This window comes from Dipodomys merriami, unplaced genomic scaffold (genome assembly GCF_024711535.1).
Source record: "Dipodomys merriami isolate MVZ:Mamm:240054 unplaced genomic scaffold, mDipMer1.0.p SCAF_5, whole genome shotgun sequence".
In the NCBI taxonomy this organism is placed as follows: Eukaryota; Metazoa; Chordata; class Mammalia; order Rodentia; family Heteromyidae; genus Dipodomys; species Dipodomys merriami.
Window position 1 is genome coordinate 78,912,592 of NW_027206068.1, and position 15,814 is coordinate 78,928,405.

Here is a 15,814-nt window from a genome sequence, read left to right on the forward strand (position 1 = left end):
AAAGGGCCAGAAGTGGTACTGTGGCTCAAGTAGTAGAGTGCTAGCCGTGAGCAAAAGAATCTGCCCAGGGACAGTGCTGAGGCTGTGGGTTCAAGCCCTAGCTCTGGCCATCAAAATTAAAATAAAAATTAGAAAAAAATGTCAGAGTGGCATTTTAACCTCAGATGAGCTAATTCTAAGTTTTAAATATTTCAAAACTTGACCACCATCTCCTCTACAGGTAATAAAAGACCATTATGTGTGTATGCTGGAGTTCACTTTCCTTTCTTTGTTGGCAGGTAATTAGTTTGTTCTTGCAGCACACTCTTGTGATTGCGGAAGGCAGGGAGTGCTCATTTTGTGTGTATGCTGTTCCTGGGGCTTGAACTCATCCCTTGGACACTGTCCCTTTGCTCAAGGCTAGCTCTCTATCACTTGAGCCACAGCTCAACTTCTAGCTTTTTTGGTAGTTAATTAAAGATAACAGTGTCATGGACTTTCCTACCTAGGCTGATTTTGAACCTCAGTCCTCATATCTCAGTTTCTTGAGTAGCGGGGATAAGCCAGTGGTGCCTTGCTGTGAAGGTCTCTTACCTACCCTGGTTTGGGAACGCTTGAGCCCTTTTTTCTTTTTTCATTTTTAGTTGTTTTAATCAAGTAATGTAGCTGTTTGAAACAAACTTAATACAATATAGAACCTGTAAAGAAAATCCTGCTTGTGTGAATTTGAATTCTACTGAAATTTGGCATCAGACTTAACATGGTCAAAGCCCAAACCCTTTCCTTAGAGAAGCATTGAAAATTCCAACCATCAGTCTTGGAGCCCTGTTTCCTTGAGGCGTCTGAGTGGCGCTCCAGCTTTTGTGCACAGTGCTTCTGTGATATGGATCCGCCCTTCTCTACAGGTTATCACCAACCTGGTGAAAATGCTGAAGTCCAGAGACACAAGGAGAAACTTCTGTCCTCCGAACCACTGGCTGTCAGAGCAAGAGGATATTAAAGCAGATAAGGTACTGCTAAACGACCCTTGTGATGTGCTTCCTTCAGAATGGTTTTTCAGTTCTCGTCTTTCAGGAGAGTACATCCCTTGAAATTGTTTGAGTTATTACTTATTTTGTACCTCATTACTTTAGAAAAAAGCAGTGATCTTGTAGCCTACCCCTGTCACAGCCATTCAGAGTGGATTCTGTGCTTTTCTTTCGGTTACAGGTGTGTTGTAGCTATGGCCCATCTCAGTCTGTGTACTTCAGTGAGGTCTGAGGCCCTCACAGTGGGTTGCTGACCTGAGCTTAAGCTAGTGCCCAGGAAATGAGGGCTGGTGCCAGATAGATTTCATCCTTACTCTAGAAAGTTCACCACAGAAACCACACACTGGTAGCTCATGCCTGTAATCCTAGCTACTCAGCAGGCTGAGATCTGAGGATCATGGTTCAAAGCCAGCCTGGGCAGGAAAGTCTGTGAGACTCTTACTCCAATTAACCACCAGAAAACTGGAAGTGGCACTGTGGCTCAAGTGGTAGGGCACTCGCCTTGAGCTGAAGAGCTCAAGGACAGTGCCATTGCCCAGAGTTCAAGCCCCATTACTGAAAGAAAAAAGAAGAAAGCAAGCTCACCACAGAAGAACATCAGTGACATAGTTCACATAGTTACACCTGTAGTGCACTCTGAACAAATTTATAAGGATGCTTTCAGTATGGTTTGTTTTGTAAAGCCATTGTATTATTATGACTGTTTGCTATGCCCTGATACTGTTTATTATTGAATAAAACAGTCATTGGGCTGGGAATGTGGCTTCGCATGCATGAAGCCCTGGGTTCGATTCCTCAGCACCACATACACAGAAAAGGCCGGAAGTGGCGCTGTGGCTCAAGTGGTAAGAGTGCTAGCCTTGAGCAAAAGAAGCTCAGGGAAAGCGCCCAGGCCCTGAGTTCAAGCCCTAGGCCTGGCAAAATAAGGAAAAATAAAAGTTATCAATTCAGTTTAAAAATTGAATCAGCATGGGCTGGGAAGGTGGCTTAGTGGTACAGTGCTTGCCTTGCATGCATGAGGCTCTGGGTTCGATTCCTCAGCACCACATACACAAAAAGAAAAAAAGCCGGAAGTAGTGCTGTGGTTCAAGTGGTAGAGCGCTAGCCTTGAGCTGAAGAGCTGAGGGACAGCGCCCAGGCCCAGAGTTCAGGCCCCACGACCGGACCCAAAAAAAAAAAACAAAAACAAAGAATCGGCATAGGAGAAGCAAGCAAGTGCAGACTGGAGAGGGCCAGTTCACCCAAACAGAAGCAAGGCCCGCCTGTCTCGCAGTATGGGAAGCCCAGCCAGGGTCCTGTGGGTCAGAAGGAGGTGCTGACTCCAGTTTGGTCCCCTCAGGTCACCCAGCTCTACGTCCCTGCTTCCAGGCACGTCTGGAGGTTCCGGCGGATGGGCAGGATCGGCCCGCTGCAGTCTGCTCTGGAGGGTGAGCCCACCGCACCTCCCGGCGGCTTCCGGGAGCACCTCTGCCCGCTGCAGCTGCCGCACCTTTGAGCCTGCGCTGCCGCAGGGTTGGGTCTTGGCCCCATGAGCTAGTCTCATCACCCACAAAAAAATGGCCTGCTGCCCTGCCCTTGCTGTTGTGGTACCGCTCACATGACCAGGAAGACTGAAAAACGTTTAGGTTGGGTCTGGGGCGCTGGGGGTAGATAGCTGCGTTAGACTGCTGGGGTCTGTCTGACAGTGAGTGTGGACTAATGAGCTTCTAATATCGCAGTGGGTCTGGAGTCCCCGCCACTGTCCGTGTCTGAGGAACGGCAGCTTGCCATCCTGACAGAACTGCCTTTCGTGGTTCCTTTTGAGGAGCGAGTGAAGGTATGTAAACAGCTAATGCCCCAGACTGGGTATGGAGGGTTCTTCCTGTAGTCCTGGCTTAGTGGGAGGCAGTCCTCAGGAGGGTCCTGGCAAAAAGTGTGAGCAACCCCATTCCACCAGTAAATACAGAGTGATTCACATACTTGTCACCTCAGCTAAACTAAGAGTCTAAATAGGCTTGCCGTTCCAGTCAGCCTTGGCATAAATCCGAGACCCTGTGCCTACCTAGCAAGTGTGAGGCCCTGAGTTCAAACCACACCCACCACCCCTCAAAACACCAGCCAGCAGAGCCCTGACGGTGTCTAATCTGTGTTCTCAGTAGGTTGTAACAGCGTTCAATAGTTGATGAAACAGCAGGTACCTCGTGGCACAAACGGAAAGGTTTCCCTTAGTTGCAGCTGGCTGAGTGGCCGGCCTGTTAGATGAACAGATTGCTGATCGTGGATTCTAAGTGAATTTGTTACTGAGAATGCCACTTTTTGTAAAGGTATGTTCCATTCATTCGAGTGGAAGTGGCATATCATGAACACTACTTTATACAAAATAAAAATGAGCAGATACTGTACCTCCTTGCCTGGTGATTTTGACCCACATACCAGAATTTGTTTGTATCTGTTCCCAAACATAATCTAATGTGTTCTATTTGCAATCACTTAACTTATATGTAGTTTTTTTCTAGGAATTTTTGTAAGAATTTTTGGTGTTGGTTTCAAGAAGTATTGGTTAGGCCTCCTCAATCCTGGGCATTTGCTTTAGAAACTGTTGGCATTTTTTCTTCAAAAACTACAAATGGCAACTTCTTCCTGAGTTCCCTATGCTTGATTTTCACAATCAATAACCTGTGAATTATGTCATTATGGAAGTGTTCCCACTAGATCTTGTAATAGGACTTTTACAATGAGCAGTTTTTGTTTTTTGTTTTGTTTGGTTTTTTTTTGGTCCCCGGTCCTGGGGCCTGAACTCTGGGCCTGGGTGCTTGTCCCTCAGCTCTTCAGCACAAGGCTAGCGCTCTACCACTTGAGCCACAGCACCACTTCCGGCTTTTTTATTTTTGCTTATGTGGTGCTGAGGAATTGAACCCAGGGCCTCAGGCATGCAAGGCAAGCGCTCTACCACTGAGCCACCTTCCCAGCCCCAAGAGCAGTTCTTTTTACCTCCTGGATTTTTATGAAAGATTTGTAATGAATATAGACTAAATAAAGCAATTGATTTTCAGAATCTGTTATAAAATGGAAGAAAACAGTGACATTAAAGTCAACATTTGATACCATGACTATTTTATTTACTGAAGCCAGACACCTGTAACCCTAGCTACTCAAGACGCCGATACCTGAAGATTGTAGTTCGAAGCCAGTCTAAACAGGAAAGTCCATGTGATGCTTACCTCCAGTTAACCACCAAAAAAGCAGCAATGAAGCTTTGGCTCAAGCAGTAACCTTGAGCAATAGAAGCTCAGGGATAGTGCCCAGGTCCTGCGTTTAAGCGCCAGTTCTAGCACCCCACCCCCTACCCCCAGTTCTTTTGATTGCTTGTGTCTACAACAAGTTTGTTGTTTATAATAACCTTGTAACTTCCCTTGTCAGATCTTTCAAAGGTTAATTTATGCAGATAAGCAAGAAGTTCAAGGAGATGGTCCATTTCTAGATGGAATAAATGTCACAATAAGAAGGAACTATATTTATGAGGATGCTTATGACAAACTGTCCCCAGAAAATGGTATGTGTACTGCTCTCTATAGAGGTATATATGGCAGGGGAGGCTGGGAAATTATTTTAGGAGAGAATCATCTACAAAGTCCTCTGCTTGTTTGTTTTTGAAATACTAGGGATCTAATGCAGGGCCTTCCACATACATACAAATGTTTTACCACTGAATTGCATCCTTGGCCCTTTGAAATGACGTTTTTGTGGTGGTGACACTGATTTTGGTTTTTGGTTTTGTTTGGTTGGGGTGTTGGTGGTTTGTGGTGTGTGTGAGCGCGTGCGTGTGCACGTGTGCTCAGACTCTTGCTTGGCTTTTTCTTCGCTCAGGGCTGGTGCTCTGCAATTTGAGCCATACCTCTACTTCTGGTTTCTTGCTGGTTAGAGATAAGAGTCTCACAGACTCTTGTACCCAAACTGCCATCCTCAGATCTCAGTCTCCTGAGTAGCTAGGATTGTAGGTGGGAGCCACCAGTGTCCTGCTGGACATTCCTAATTTATCCTTAGAAACAAGTGGTGTCAAGATACCTATAAGCCTAGGTTTCCGGCAAGAGAAAAAGCAAAAGAAGCTCAGGACTCTGCCCAGGCCCAGAGTTCCAAGCCCCAGGTCTGGCCAAAAAAAAAAACAAAACAAAACATAGTATTGTTACTATCTGGCAGTTTTTGAAGTACTATATATATCAAGTAACTTCTTGTATTCGGTCTTAAAATTAGATATTCAGAAGTCAGATGCCAGTGGCTCACACCTACAATCTTAGCTACTCAAGAGGCTGAGATCTAAGGATCAATGTTCAAAGCCAACTGGGGTAGGAAAGTTCATGAAACGCTTACCTCTGGTAAACTACCAAAAATAGCAAAGTGGAGCTGTGGCTCAAGTACAGCACTAGCTTTAAGCAGAAGAAGCTCATGCCCCGCACTGGTGGCTCACGCCTGTATCCTAGCTACTAACAAGGCTGCGATCTGAGGATCATGGTTGAAAGCCAGCGTGGGCAGGCAAGTCTGTGAGACTCTTACCTCCAATAAAACGCCAGAAAACCAGAAGTAGTGTTGTGGCTCAAGTGGTAGAGCACTATCCTTGAGCTCAAGAGCTCAGTGACAGCACCAGGCCCAGAGTTCAAGCCCCAAGACTGACAAAAAAAAAAAAAAGAAGAAGATAAAGAAGCTCAGAGACAGTGCCTACACCTTGAGTTCAAACCCCTGGACTGTCACCAAAAAAAAAAAAAAGATATTTGGAGCTGGAGATATGGCTCATGTGCTAAAGTGCTTGCCTACCAAACACAAAGCCCCAAGTTCAAGGTTGTCCATTAAGATTAGATGTTCAGGGGCTGGGAAGGTAGCTCAGTAGAGTGCTTGCTTTGCATGCATGAGGCCGTGGGTTCAATTCCTCAGCATTATATAAGCAGAAAAGGCCGGAAGAGGTGCTATGGCTCAAGTGGTAAGGCTAGCCTTGAGCTGAAGAGCTGAGGGACATCGCCCAGGCCCAGAGTTCAGGCCCACGACCAACAAAAACAAAACAAAAAAGATGAGATGTTCAGGTAACAGCTTGATATAAATGTGAAAACATGTTCTCTTTTCACTGTTTTGTGCCAGTACTAGAGTTTTAACTTAGGCCAGCTCGGGCTGTAGTCACTGTCCCTGAGGCTGGTATTCTATAAAAATCCCCTGGACTTTCTTACCCAGACTGGATTCATGCCATGATCCTCAGATCTCAATCTCTTGAGTAGCTGGGATTACAGCCATAAGCCATTCATGGCTGGAGCAAATACATTTTAATGTTTTTGTTTCTGTTTAGCTGGCGAAATTTCTTTTTGGAATTTTATCTGGAACTTAGTTTGAACATGTTTTGTAATTATATGAACCAAAATTGAGATGGGATTGTCAGTGAAAGGATGTTCTTTATCTTGAGTATGGTTCCAACTTCGAAAAAGTATGTTTAAGAATAGTACCTCAAACTGAGCACCAGTAGCTCATGGGGCTTGAACTCTGGGCCTGGGCTCTGTCCCTCAGCTCTTCAGCTCAAGGCTAGCGCTCTACCACTTGAGCTACAGCACCACTTCTGGTATTCTGGTGGTTTATTGGAGATAAGGGTTTCGCAGACGTTTCCAGCCAGCTCTGGCTTTGAACCGAGATCCTCAGATCTCAGCCTCCTGAGTAGCTAGGATTACAGGTGTGAGCCACAGGCACCCGGCTAGTGAGAGACTATTATCTCCAGTTAACCACCAGAAAACTGGAAGTGGTGATGTGCCTTGAGCTGAAGAGCTGAGGGACAGCACCCAGGCCCAGAGTTCAAGCCCCATAATCGACAAAAAAAAAAAAGTGATGCGTTAGCTGTGTGATGGTATTCATGTTTGCAGCTGTTGGAGTGTTAGTTTTGCTCAATTTTGTCCTGCAGATGAGTGTGGTTTTTTTAGCCTGGGGCTGTTAAGAGATTTCAGTAACATACAATCCCCAGTATATATTCTAGCTGGGCATGATACAGTAGCTGTAGCCCCGAAGATATAGGTCTTTGCCTGACTCCCACAGGGGATGTGGTCCCTGGTGTCGGGTCACGTGGCTCTCCTCATTCTGGGCTCTGTAGTGTCACCTTTGGCAGTGTTCCTGATGATAACTGCTCTAGTCTCTCCTTGTGTCCCTAGTTTTATTCCCCTCCTCTACAGGCATTTCAGTCTCCTCTGTCATGCAGTAGGTGACATACTTTAACTTTCTCCTAAATGCTGCTCACACGGTGCCCGTCTGGAGAAGTCAACAGAAAGAGATTTGGGGCTGGGTGTGATGCTGCATTCCTGTAGCCTAGTTACTCTAGAGGCACCGGCCTGGGGTCTCAACATTCAAGGCCAACCTGCTGGATAAAGTTAGCGAAGAGCAAGTGAAGGGCTTGGGAACACGGCTCAGATGAAGAATGCTTGTCTAGCATGCCGAAGCCTTGGGCTCCCTACTATCGCAAACCTTTTCCTGCAGACTCCAGAGAGGTGGTTTTTATTGTTTGCTAGTAAGCTGAAATGGGCACTTTTATATACACAAGCTTCTGGTTTTGGACTCTGTTTGCTTATTTGTATTTATGTGGATGTCATGGCATTGTCCCTTTAATATCATTGCTCTGCTGAGTCATACACGTCAGTACTCTACTATCTGACCTCCGCTAATGCTTCCTGCATTGCCCTTGCTCTCACTGCTTTCTTTTTTGACTGTTTAACGCCCTTCCCTTTTCCTTAACAGAACCAGATTTGAAAAAGCGGATCCGTGTGCACTTGCTCAACGCCCATGGCTTGGATGAAGCTGGCATCGATGGTGGGGGTATTTTTCGAGAGTTTTTAAATGAACTACTAAAATCCGGATTTAACCCCAACCAGGGATTCTTTAAGACCACTAATGAAGGGCTTCTGTACCCGAACCCAGCTGCCCAGATGCTTGTGGGAGATTCTTTTGCCAGACATTACTACTTCTTAGGCAGGATGCTCGGAAAGGTAACACGATCTTTATATAAAAACGCATCACAAAATATGTCACTCGGTGCTTCTGTATAGTTTTGTTCTAAATTTCATTGATGAGTTTTATTCACAGTTGTTACTGTTTTAGTATTAATTTACATAGAAGTTAATTTCGTCATTTTACATCTCATGAGCAGTAATTGAAAACAGTTGGTGTAGTTCAGGGAACTTAGGGAGCGTGGCAAGGCTCTGTGGCAGCAGGCTTGCCGTGCTTGCTGCGGGCACAGAGGTGTACGTGCCTGTGAACTGACCTCTTCACCTTCTCTCAGTAGCTGCTTTGCCAGAAGTGTTGAATGTGCTCTGAGGAGAAGACCACACTTGCTCTGCAAGGTTTGTGTGTGCTCTAAACACTTTAACTGATGGTCTGCTGCTGATGCCGTAGCTGCCAGTGTGCTATACTTGATACCTATTGGTACAGACTAGATAACACCTACCACTCATGAATGCACACTACACAATACGTGCCATCCATACAGACTAGACAACACCTGCCACCCATCATCCATACAGACTAGACAACACCTGCCACCCATCATCCATACAGACTAGACAACACTTACCACCCATCCAAACAGACTAGACAACACTTACCACCCATCATCCATACAGACTAGACAACACCTGCCACCCATCATCCATACAGACTAGACAACACTTACCACCCATCATCCATACAGACTAGACAACACTTACCACCCATCATCCATACAGACTAGACAACACCTGCCACCCATCATCCATACAGACTAGACAACACTTACCACCCATCATCCATACAGACTAGACAACACTTACCACCCATCATCCATACAGACTAGACAACACCTGCCACCCATCATCCATACAGACTGGACAACACTTACCACCCATACATCCATACAGACTAGACAACACCTGCCACCCATCATCCATACAGACTAGACAACACCTGCCACCCATCATCCATACAGACTAGACAACACCTGCCACCCATCATCCATACAGACTGGACAACACTTACCACCCATCATCCATACAGACTGGACAACACTTACCACCCATCATCCATACAGACTGGACAACACCTGCCACCCATCATCCATACAGACTAGACAACACTTACCACCCATCATCCATACAGACTGGACAACACCTGCCACCCATACATCCATACAGACTAGACAACACTTACCACCCATCATCCATACAGACTAGACAACACCTGCCACCCATCATCCATACAGACTGGACAACACCTGCCACCCATACATCCATACAGACTAGACAACACTTACCACCCATCATCCATACAGACTAGACAACACCTGCCACCCATCATCCATACAGACTAGACAACACCTGCCACCCATCATCCATACAGACTGGACAACACTTACCACCCATCCATACAGACTAGACAACACTTACCACCCATCATCCATACAGACTAGACAACACCTGCCACCCATCATCCATACAGACTAGACAACACCTGCCACCCATCATCCATACAGACTAGATAACACCTGCCACCCATCCATCCATACAGACTGGACAACACCTGCCACCCATCATCCATACAGACTGGACAACACTTACCACCCATCCATACAGACTAGACAACACTTACCACCCATCATCCATACAGACTAGACAACACCTGCCACCCATCATCCATACAGACTAGACAACACTTACCACCCATCATCCATACAGACTAGACAACACCTGCCACCCATCATCCATACAGACTAGACAACACTTACCACCCATCATCCATACAGACTGGACAACACCTGCCACCCATACATCCATACAGACTAGACAACACTTACCACCCATCATCCATACAGACTAGACAACACCTGCCACCCATCATCCATACAGACTGGACAACACCTGCCACCCATCATCCATACAGACTAGACAACACTTACCACCCATCATCCATACAGACTGGACAACACCTGCCACCCATACATCCATACAGACTAGACAACACTTACCACCCATCATCCATACAGACTAGACAACACCTGCCACCCATCATCCATACAGACTAGACAACACTTACCACCCATCATCCATACAGACTAGACAACACTTACCACCCATCATCCATACAGACTGGACAACACTTACCACCCATCATCCATACAGACTAGACAACACCTGCCACCCATCATCCATACAGACTAGACAACACTTACCACCCATCATCCATACAGACTGGACAACACCTGCCACCCATACATCCATACAGACTGGACAACACTTACCACCCATCATCCATACAGACTGGACAACACTTACCACCCATCATCCATACAGACTAGACAACACCTGCCACCCATCCATCCATACAGACTAGACAACACTTACCACCCATCATCCATACAGACTGGACAACACCTGCCACCCATCATCCATACAGACTAGACAACACCTGCCACCCATCATCCATACAGACTGGACAACACTTACCACCCATCATCCATACAGACTGGACAACACTTACCACCCATCATCCATACAGACTAGACAACACCTGCCACCCATCCATCCATACAGACTAGACAACACTTACCACCCATCAGCCATACAGACTGGACAACACCTGCCACCCATCATCCATACAGACTGGACAACACTTACCACCCATCATCCATACAGACTGGACAACACTTACCACCCATCATCCATACAGACTAGATAACACCTGCCACCCATCATCCATACAGACTAGACAACACCTGCCACCCATCATCCATACAGACTAGACAACACCTGCCACCCATCATCCATACAGACTGGACAACACCTACCACCCATCATCCATACAGACTAGACAACACCTGCCACCCATCATCCATACAGACTGGACAACACTTACCACCCATCATCCATACAGACTGGACAACACTTACCACCCATCATCCATACAGACTGGACAACACCTGCCACCCATCATCCATACAGACTAGACAACACTTACCACCCATCATCCATACAGACTGGACAACACCTGCCACCCATACATCCATACAGACTAGACAACACTTACCACCCATCATCCATACAGACTAGACAACACCTGCCACCCATCATCCATACAGACTGGACAACACCTGCCACCCATACATCCATACAGACTAGACAACACTTACCACCCATCATCCATACAGACTAGACAACACCTGCCACCCATCATCCATACAGACTAGACAACACCTGCCACCCATCATCCATACAGACTGGACAACACTTACCACCCATCCATACAGACTAGACAACACTTACCACCCATCATCCATACAGACTAGACAACACCTGCCACCCATCATCCATACAGACTAGACAACACTTACCACCCATCATCCATACAGACTAGATAACACCTGCCACCCATCCATCCATACAGACTGGACAACACCTGCCACCCATCATCCATACAGACTGGACAACACTTACCACCCATCCATACAGACTAGACAACACTTACCACCCATCATCCATACAGACTAGACAACACCTGCCACCCATCATCCATACAGACTAGACAACACTTACCACCCATCATCCATACAGACTAGACAACACCTGCCAACCATCATCCATACAGACTAGACAACACTTACCACCCATCATCCATACAGACTGGACAACACCTGCCACCCATACATCCATACAGACTAGACAACACTTACCACCCATCATCCATACAGACTAGACAACACCTGCCACCCATCATCCATACAGACTGGACAACACCTGCCACCCATCATCCATACAGACTAGACAACACTTACCACCCATCATCCATACAGACTGGACAACACCTGCCACCCATACATCCATACAGACTGGACAACACTTACCACCCATCATCCATACAGACTAGACAACACCTGCCACCCATCATCCATACAGACTAGACAACACTTACCACCCATCATCCATACAGACTAGACAACACTTACCACCCATCATCCATACAGACTGGACAACACTTACCACCCATCATCCATACAGACTAGACAACACCTGCCACCCATCATCCATACAGACTAGACAACACTTACCACCCATCATCCATACAGACTGGACAACACCTGCCACCCATACATCCATACAGACTGGACAACACTTACCACCCATCATCCATACAGACTGGACAACACTTACCACCCATCATCCATACAGACTAGACAACACCTGCCACCCATCCATCCATACAGACTAGACAACACTTACCACCCATCATCCATACAGACTGGACAACACCTGCCACCCATCATCCATACAGACTAGACAACACCTGCCACCCATCATCCATACAGACTGGACAACACTTACCACCCATCATCCATACAGACTGGACAACACTTACCACCCATCATCCATACAGACTAGACAACACCTGCCACCCATCCATCCATACAGACTAGACAACACTTACCACCCATCATCCATACAGACTAGACAACACCTGCCACCCATCCATCCATACAGACTAGACAACACTTACCACCCATCATCCATACAGACTGGACAACACCTGCCACCCATCCATCCATACAGACTAGACAACACTTACCACCCATCATCCATACAGACTGGACAACACCTGCCACCCATCATCCATACAGACTAGACAACACCTGCCACCCATCATCCATACAGACTGGTCAACACTTACCACCCATCATCCATACAGACTGGACAACACTTACCACCCATCATCCATACAGACTAGACAACACCTGCCACCCATCCATCCATACAGACTAGACAACACTTACCACCCATCATCCATACAGACTGGACAACACCTGCCACCCATCATCCATACAGACTGGACAACACTTACCACCCATCATCCATACAGACTGGACAACACTTACCACCCATCATCCATACAGACTAGATAACACCTGCCACCCATCATCCATACAGACTAGACAACACCTGCCACCCATCATCCATACAGACTAGACAACACCTGCCACCCATCATCCATACAGACTGGACAACACCTACCACCCATCATCCATACAGACTAGACAACACCTGCCACCCATCATCCATACAGACTGGACAACACTTACCACCCATCATCCATACAGACTGGACAACACTTACCACCCATCATCCATACAGACTGGACAACACCTGCCACCCATCATCCATACAGACTGGACAACACCTGCCACCCATACATCCATACAGACTAGACAACACTTACCACCCATCATCCATACAGACTAGACAACACCTGCCACCCATCATCCATACAGACTAGACAACACCTGCCACCCATCATCCATACAGACTGGACAACACTTACCACCCATCCATACAGACTAGACAACACTTACCACCCATCATCCATACAGACTAGACAACACCTGCCACCCATCATCCATACAGACTAGACAACACTTACCACCCATCATCCATACAGACTAGATAACACCTGCCACCCATCCATCCATACAGACTGGACAACACCTGCCACCCATCATCCATACAGACTGGACAACACTTACCACCCATCCATACAGACTAGACAACACTTACCACCCATCATCCATACAGACTAGACAACACCTGCCACCCATCATCCATACAGACTAGACAACACTTACCACCCATCATCCATACAGACTAGACAACACCTGCCACCCATCATCCATACAGACTAGACAACACTTACCACCCATCATCCATACAGACTGGACAACACCTGCCACCCATACATCCATACAGACTAGACAACACTTACCACCCATCATCCATACAGACTAGACAACACCTGCCACCCATCATCCATACAGACTGGACAACACCTGCCACCCATCATCCATACAGACTAGACAACACTTACCACCCATCATCCATACAGACTGGACAACACCTGCCACCCATACATCCATACAGACTAGACAACACTTACCACCCATCATCCATACAGACTAGACAACACCTGCCACCCATCATCCATACAGACTAGACAACACTTACCACCCATCATCCATACAGACTAGACAACACTTACCACCCATCATCCATACAGACTAGACAACACTTACCACCCATCATCCATACAGACTGGACAACACTTACCACCCATCATCCATACAGACTAGACAACACCTGCCACCCATCATCCATACAGACTAGACAACACTTACCACCCATCATCCATACAGACTGGACAACACCTGCCACCCATACATCCATACAGACTGGACAACACTTACCACCCATCATCCATACAGACTGGACAACACTTACCACCCATCATCCATACAGACTAGACAACACCTGCCACCCATCCATCCATACAGACTAGACAACACTTACCACCCATCATCCATACAGACTGGACAACACCTGCCACCCATCATCCATACAGACTAGACAACACCTGCCACCCATCATCCATACAGACTGGACAACACTTACCACCCATCATCCATACAGACTGGACAACACTTACCACCCATCATCCATACAGACTAGACAACACCTGCCACCCATCCATCCATACAGACTAGACAACACTTACCACCCATCATCCATACAGACTGGACAACACCTGCCACCCATCATCCATACAGACTGGACAACACTTACCACCCATCATCCATACAGACTGGACAACACTTACCACCCATCATCCATACAGACTAGATAACACCTGCCACCCATCATCCATACAGACTAGACAACACCTGCCACCCATCATCCATACAGACTAGACAACACCTGCCACCCATCATCCATACAGACTGGACAACACCTACCACCCATCATCCATACAGACTAGACAACACCTGCCACCCATCATCCATACAGACTGGACTAGCCTTCACAAGAATGAAAGGGGAAGAGTTAGCTGTTTAACAAATGGAAACTTGAGAGATGTAGTGCTCCTATGGAGTCGAATCTAGAGCAAAACAAGGGCACTTTGGCCCTACTATACTTAGCTCACTGGACTCCCTCCAGGGAGTCATGCGACTCTTATCGATGAAAAGTAGTAGTTACTAATGTTTTCATACAAAACTTTTGCATCCAATTTTATATATGTAGCTAAACTTTATTTTGTTGCATTTTAAGTGAAACAGTTTACATTGCTATTTCCAGGATGTAGCTGGCCGTTACTCCAGTAAAATCAGCTAAACCTTACTTGTAAAGTGTCTTCAGAGAGGGAGGAATCACCTGAGCTGCTCTCATGGGGTGGGGCCAGCTCTGAGAATATATCTAAGGGTTCCCAGCACCAGGCTCTGATTCCCAGTGCTCATGGGAACGCTTTAACCCTGAGCCCTTGGTCAGAGTCAGAGTCCTGTTAAAGGTGACTCAGCGCAGAGTGCAGGCAGTTCACAGCACCCAGCACTGCTGCTTCTAGGAGCAAGTCTCGCTTTCAGACTTATGCCCTAGCTTGTTTTCATTTGGGGAAATGTTTCTTGACATGTAGAAGAAAAATGGAACTTGATGCATAAAGCATCATTGTGTAGTACACACAACGTAACGACTAGTGAGCAGTTGTGTAGTACACACAACGTACCGACTAGTGAGCAGTTGTGTAGTACACACAACGTACCGACTAGTGAGCGGTTGTGTAGTACACACAACGTACCGACTAGTGAGCAGTTGTGTAGTGTATACAATATACCAACTAGTGAGCAGTATGTGTAGTACACACAGTGTTCTGGCTAGTGAGTGGTTGTGTAGTACACACAGTGTTCTGACTAGTGAGTGGTTGTGTAGTGAGTGGTTGTGTAGTGAGCGGTTGTGTAGTGAGCGGTTGTGTAGTGAGCA

At 46.6% G+C, this 15,814-nt stretch overlaps 1 protein-coding gene across 1 annotated transcript in view; it reads left to right on the forward strand.

The window, feature by feature from the left end:
* Window positions 1–15,814, forward strand: part of Ube3c (ubiquitin protein ligase E3C) — a 93,825-nt gene that overhangs the window by 51,789 nt on the left and 26,222 nt on the right. The window contains exons 14-18 of the mRNA XM_069997161.1: window positions 885–989; window positions 2,347–2,434; window positions 2,726–2,823; window positions 4,407–4,539; window positions 7,740–7,987. Of these exons, the coding sequence (XP_069853262.1) occupies window positions 885–989; window positions 2,347–2,434; window positions 2,726–2,823; window positions 4,407–4,539; window positions 7,740–7,987 (672 nt within the window). The remainder of the gene's footprint in view (window positions 1–884; window positions 990–2,346; window positions 2,435–2,725; window positions 2,824–4,406; window positions 4,540–7,739; window positions 7,988–15,814) is intronic.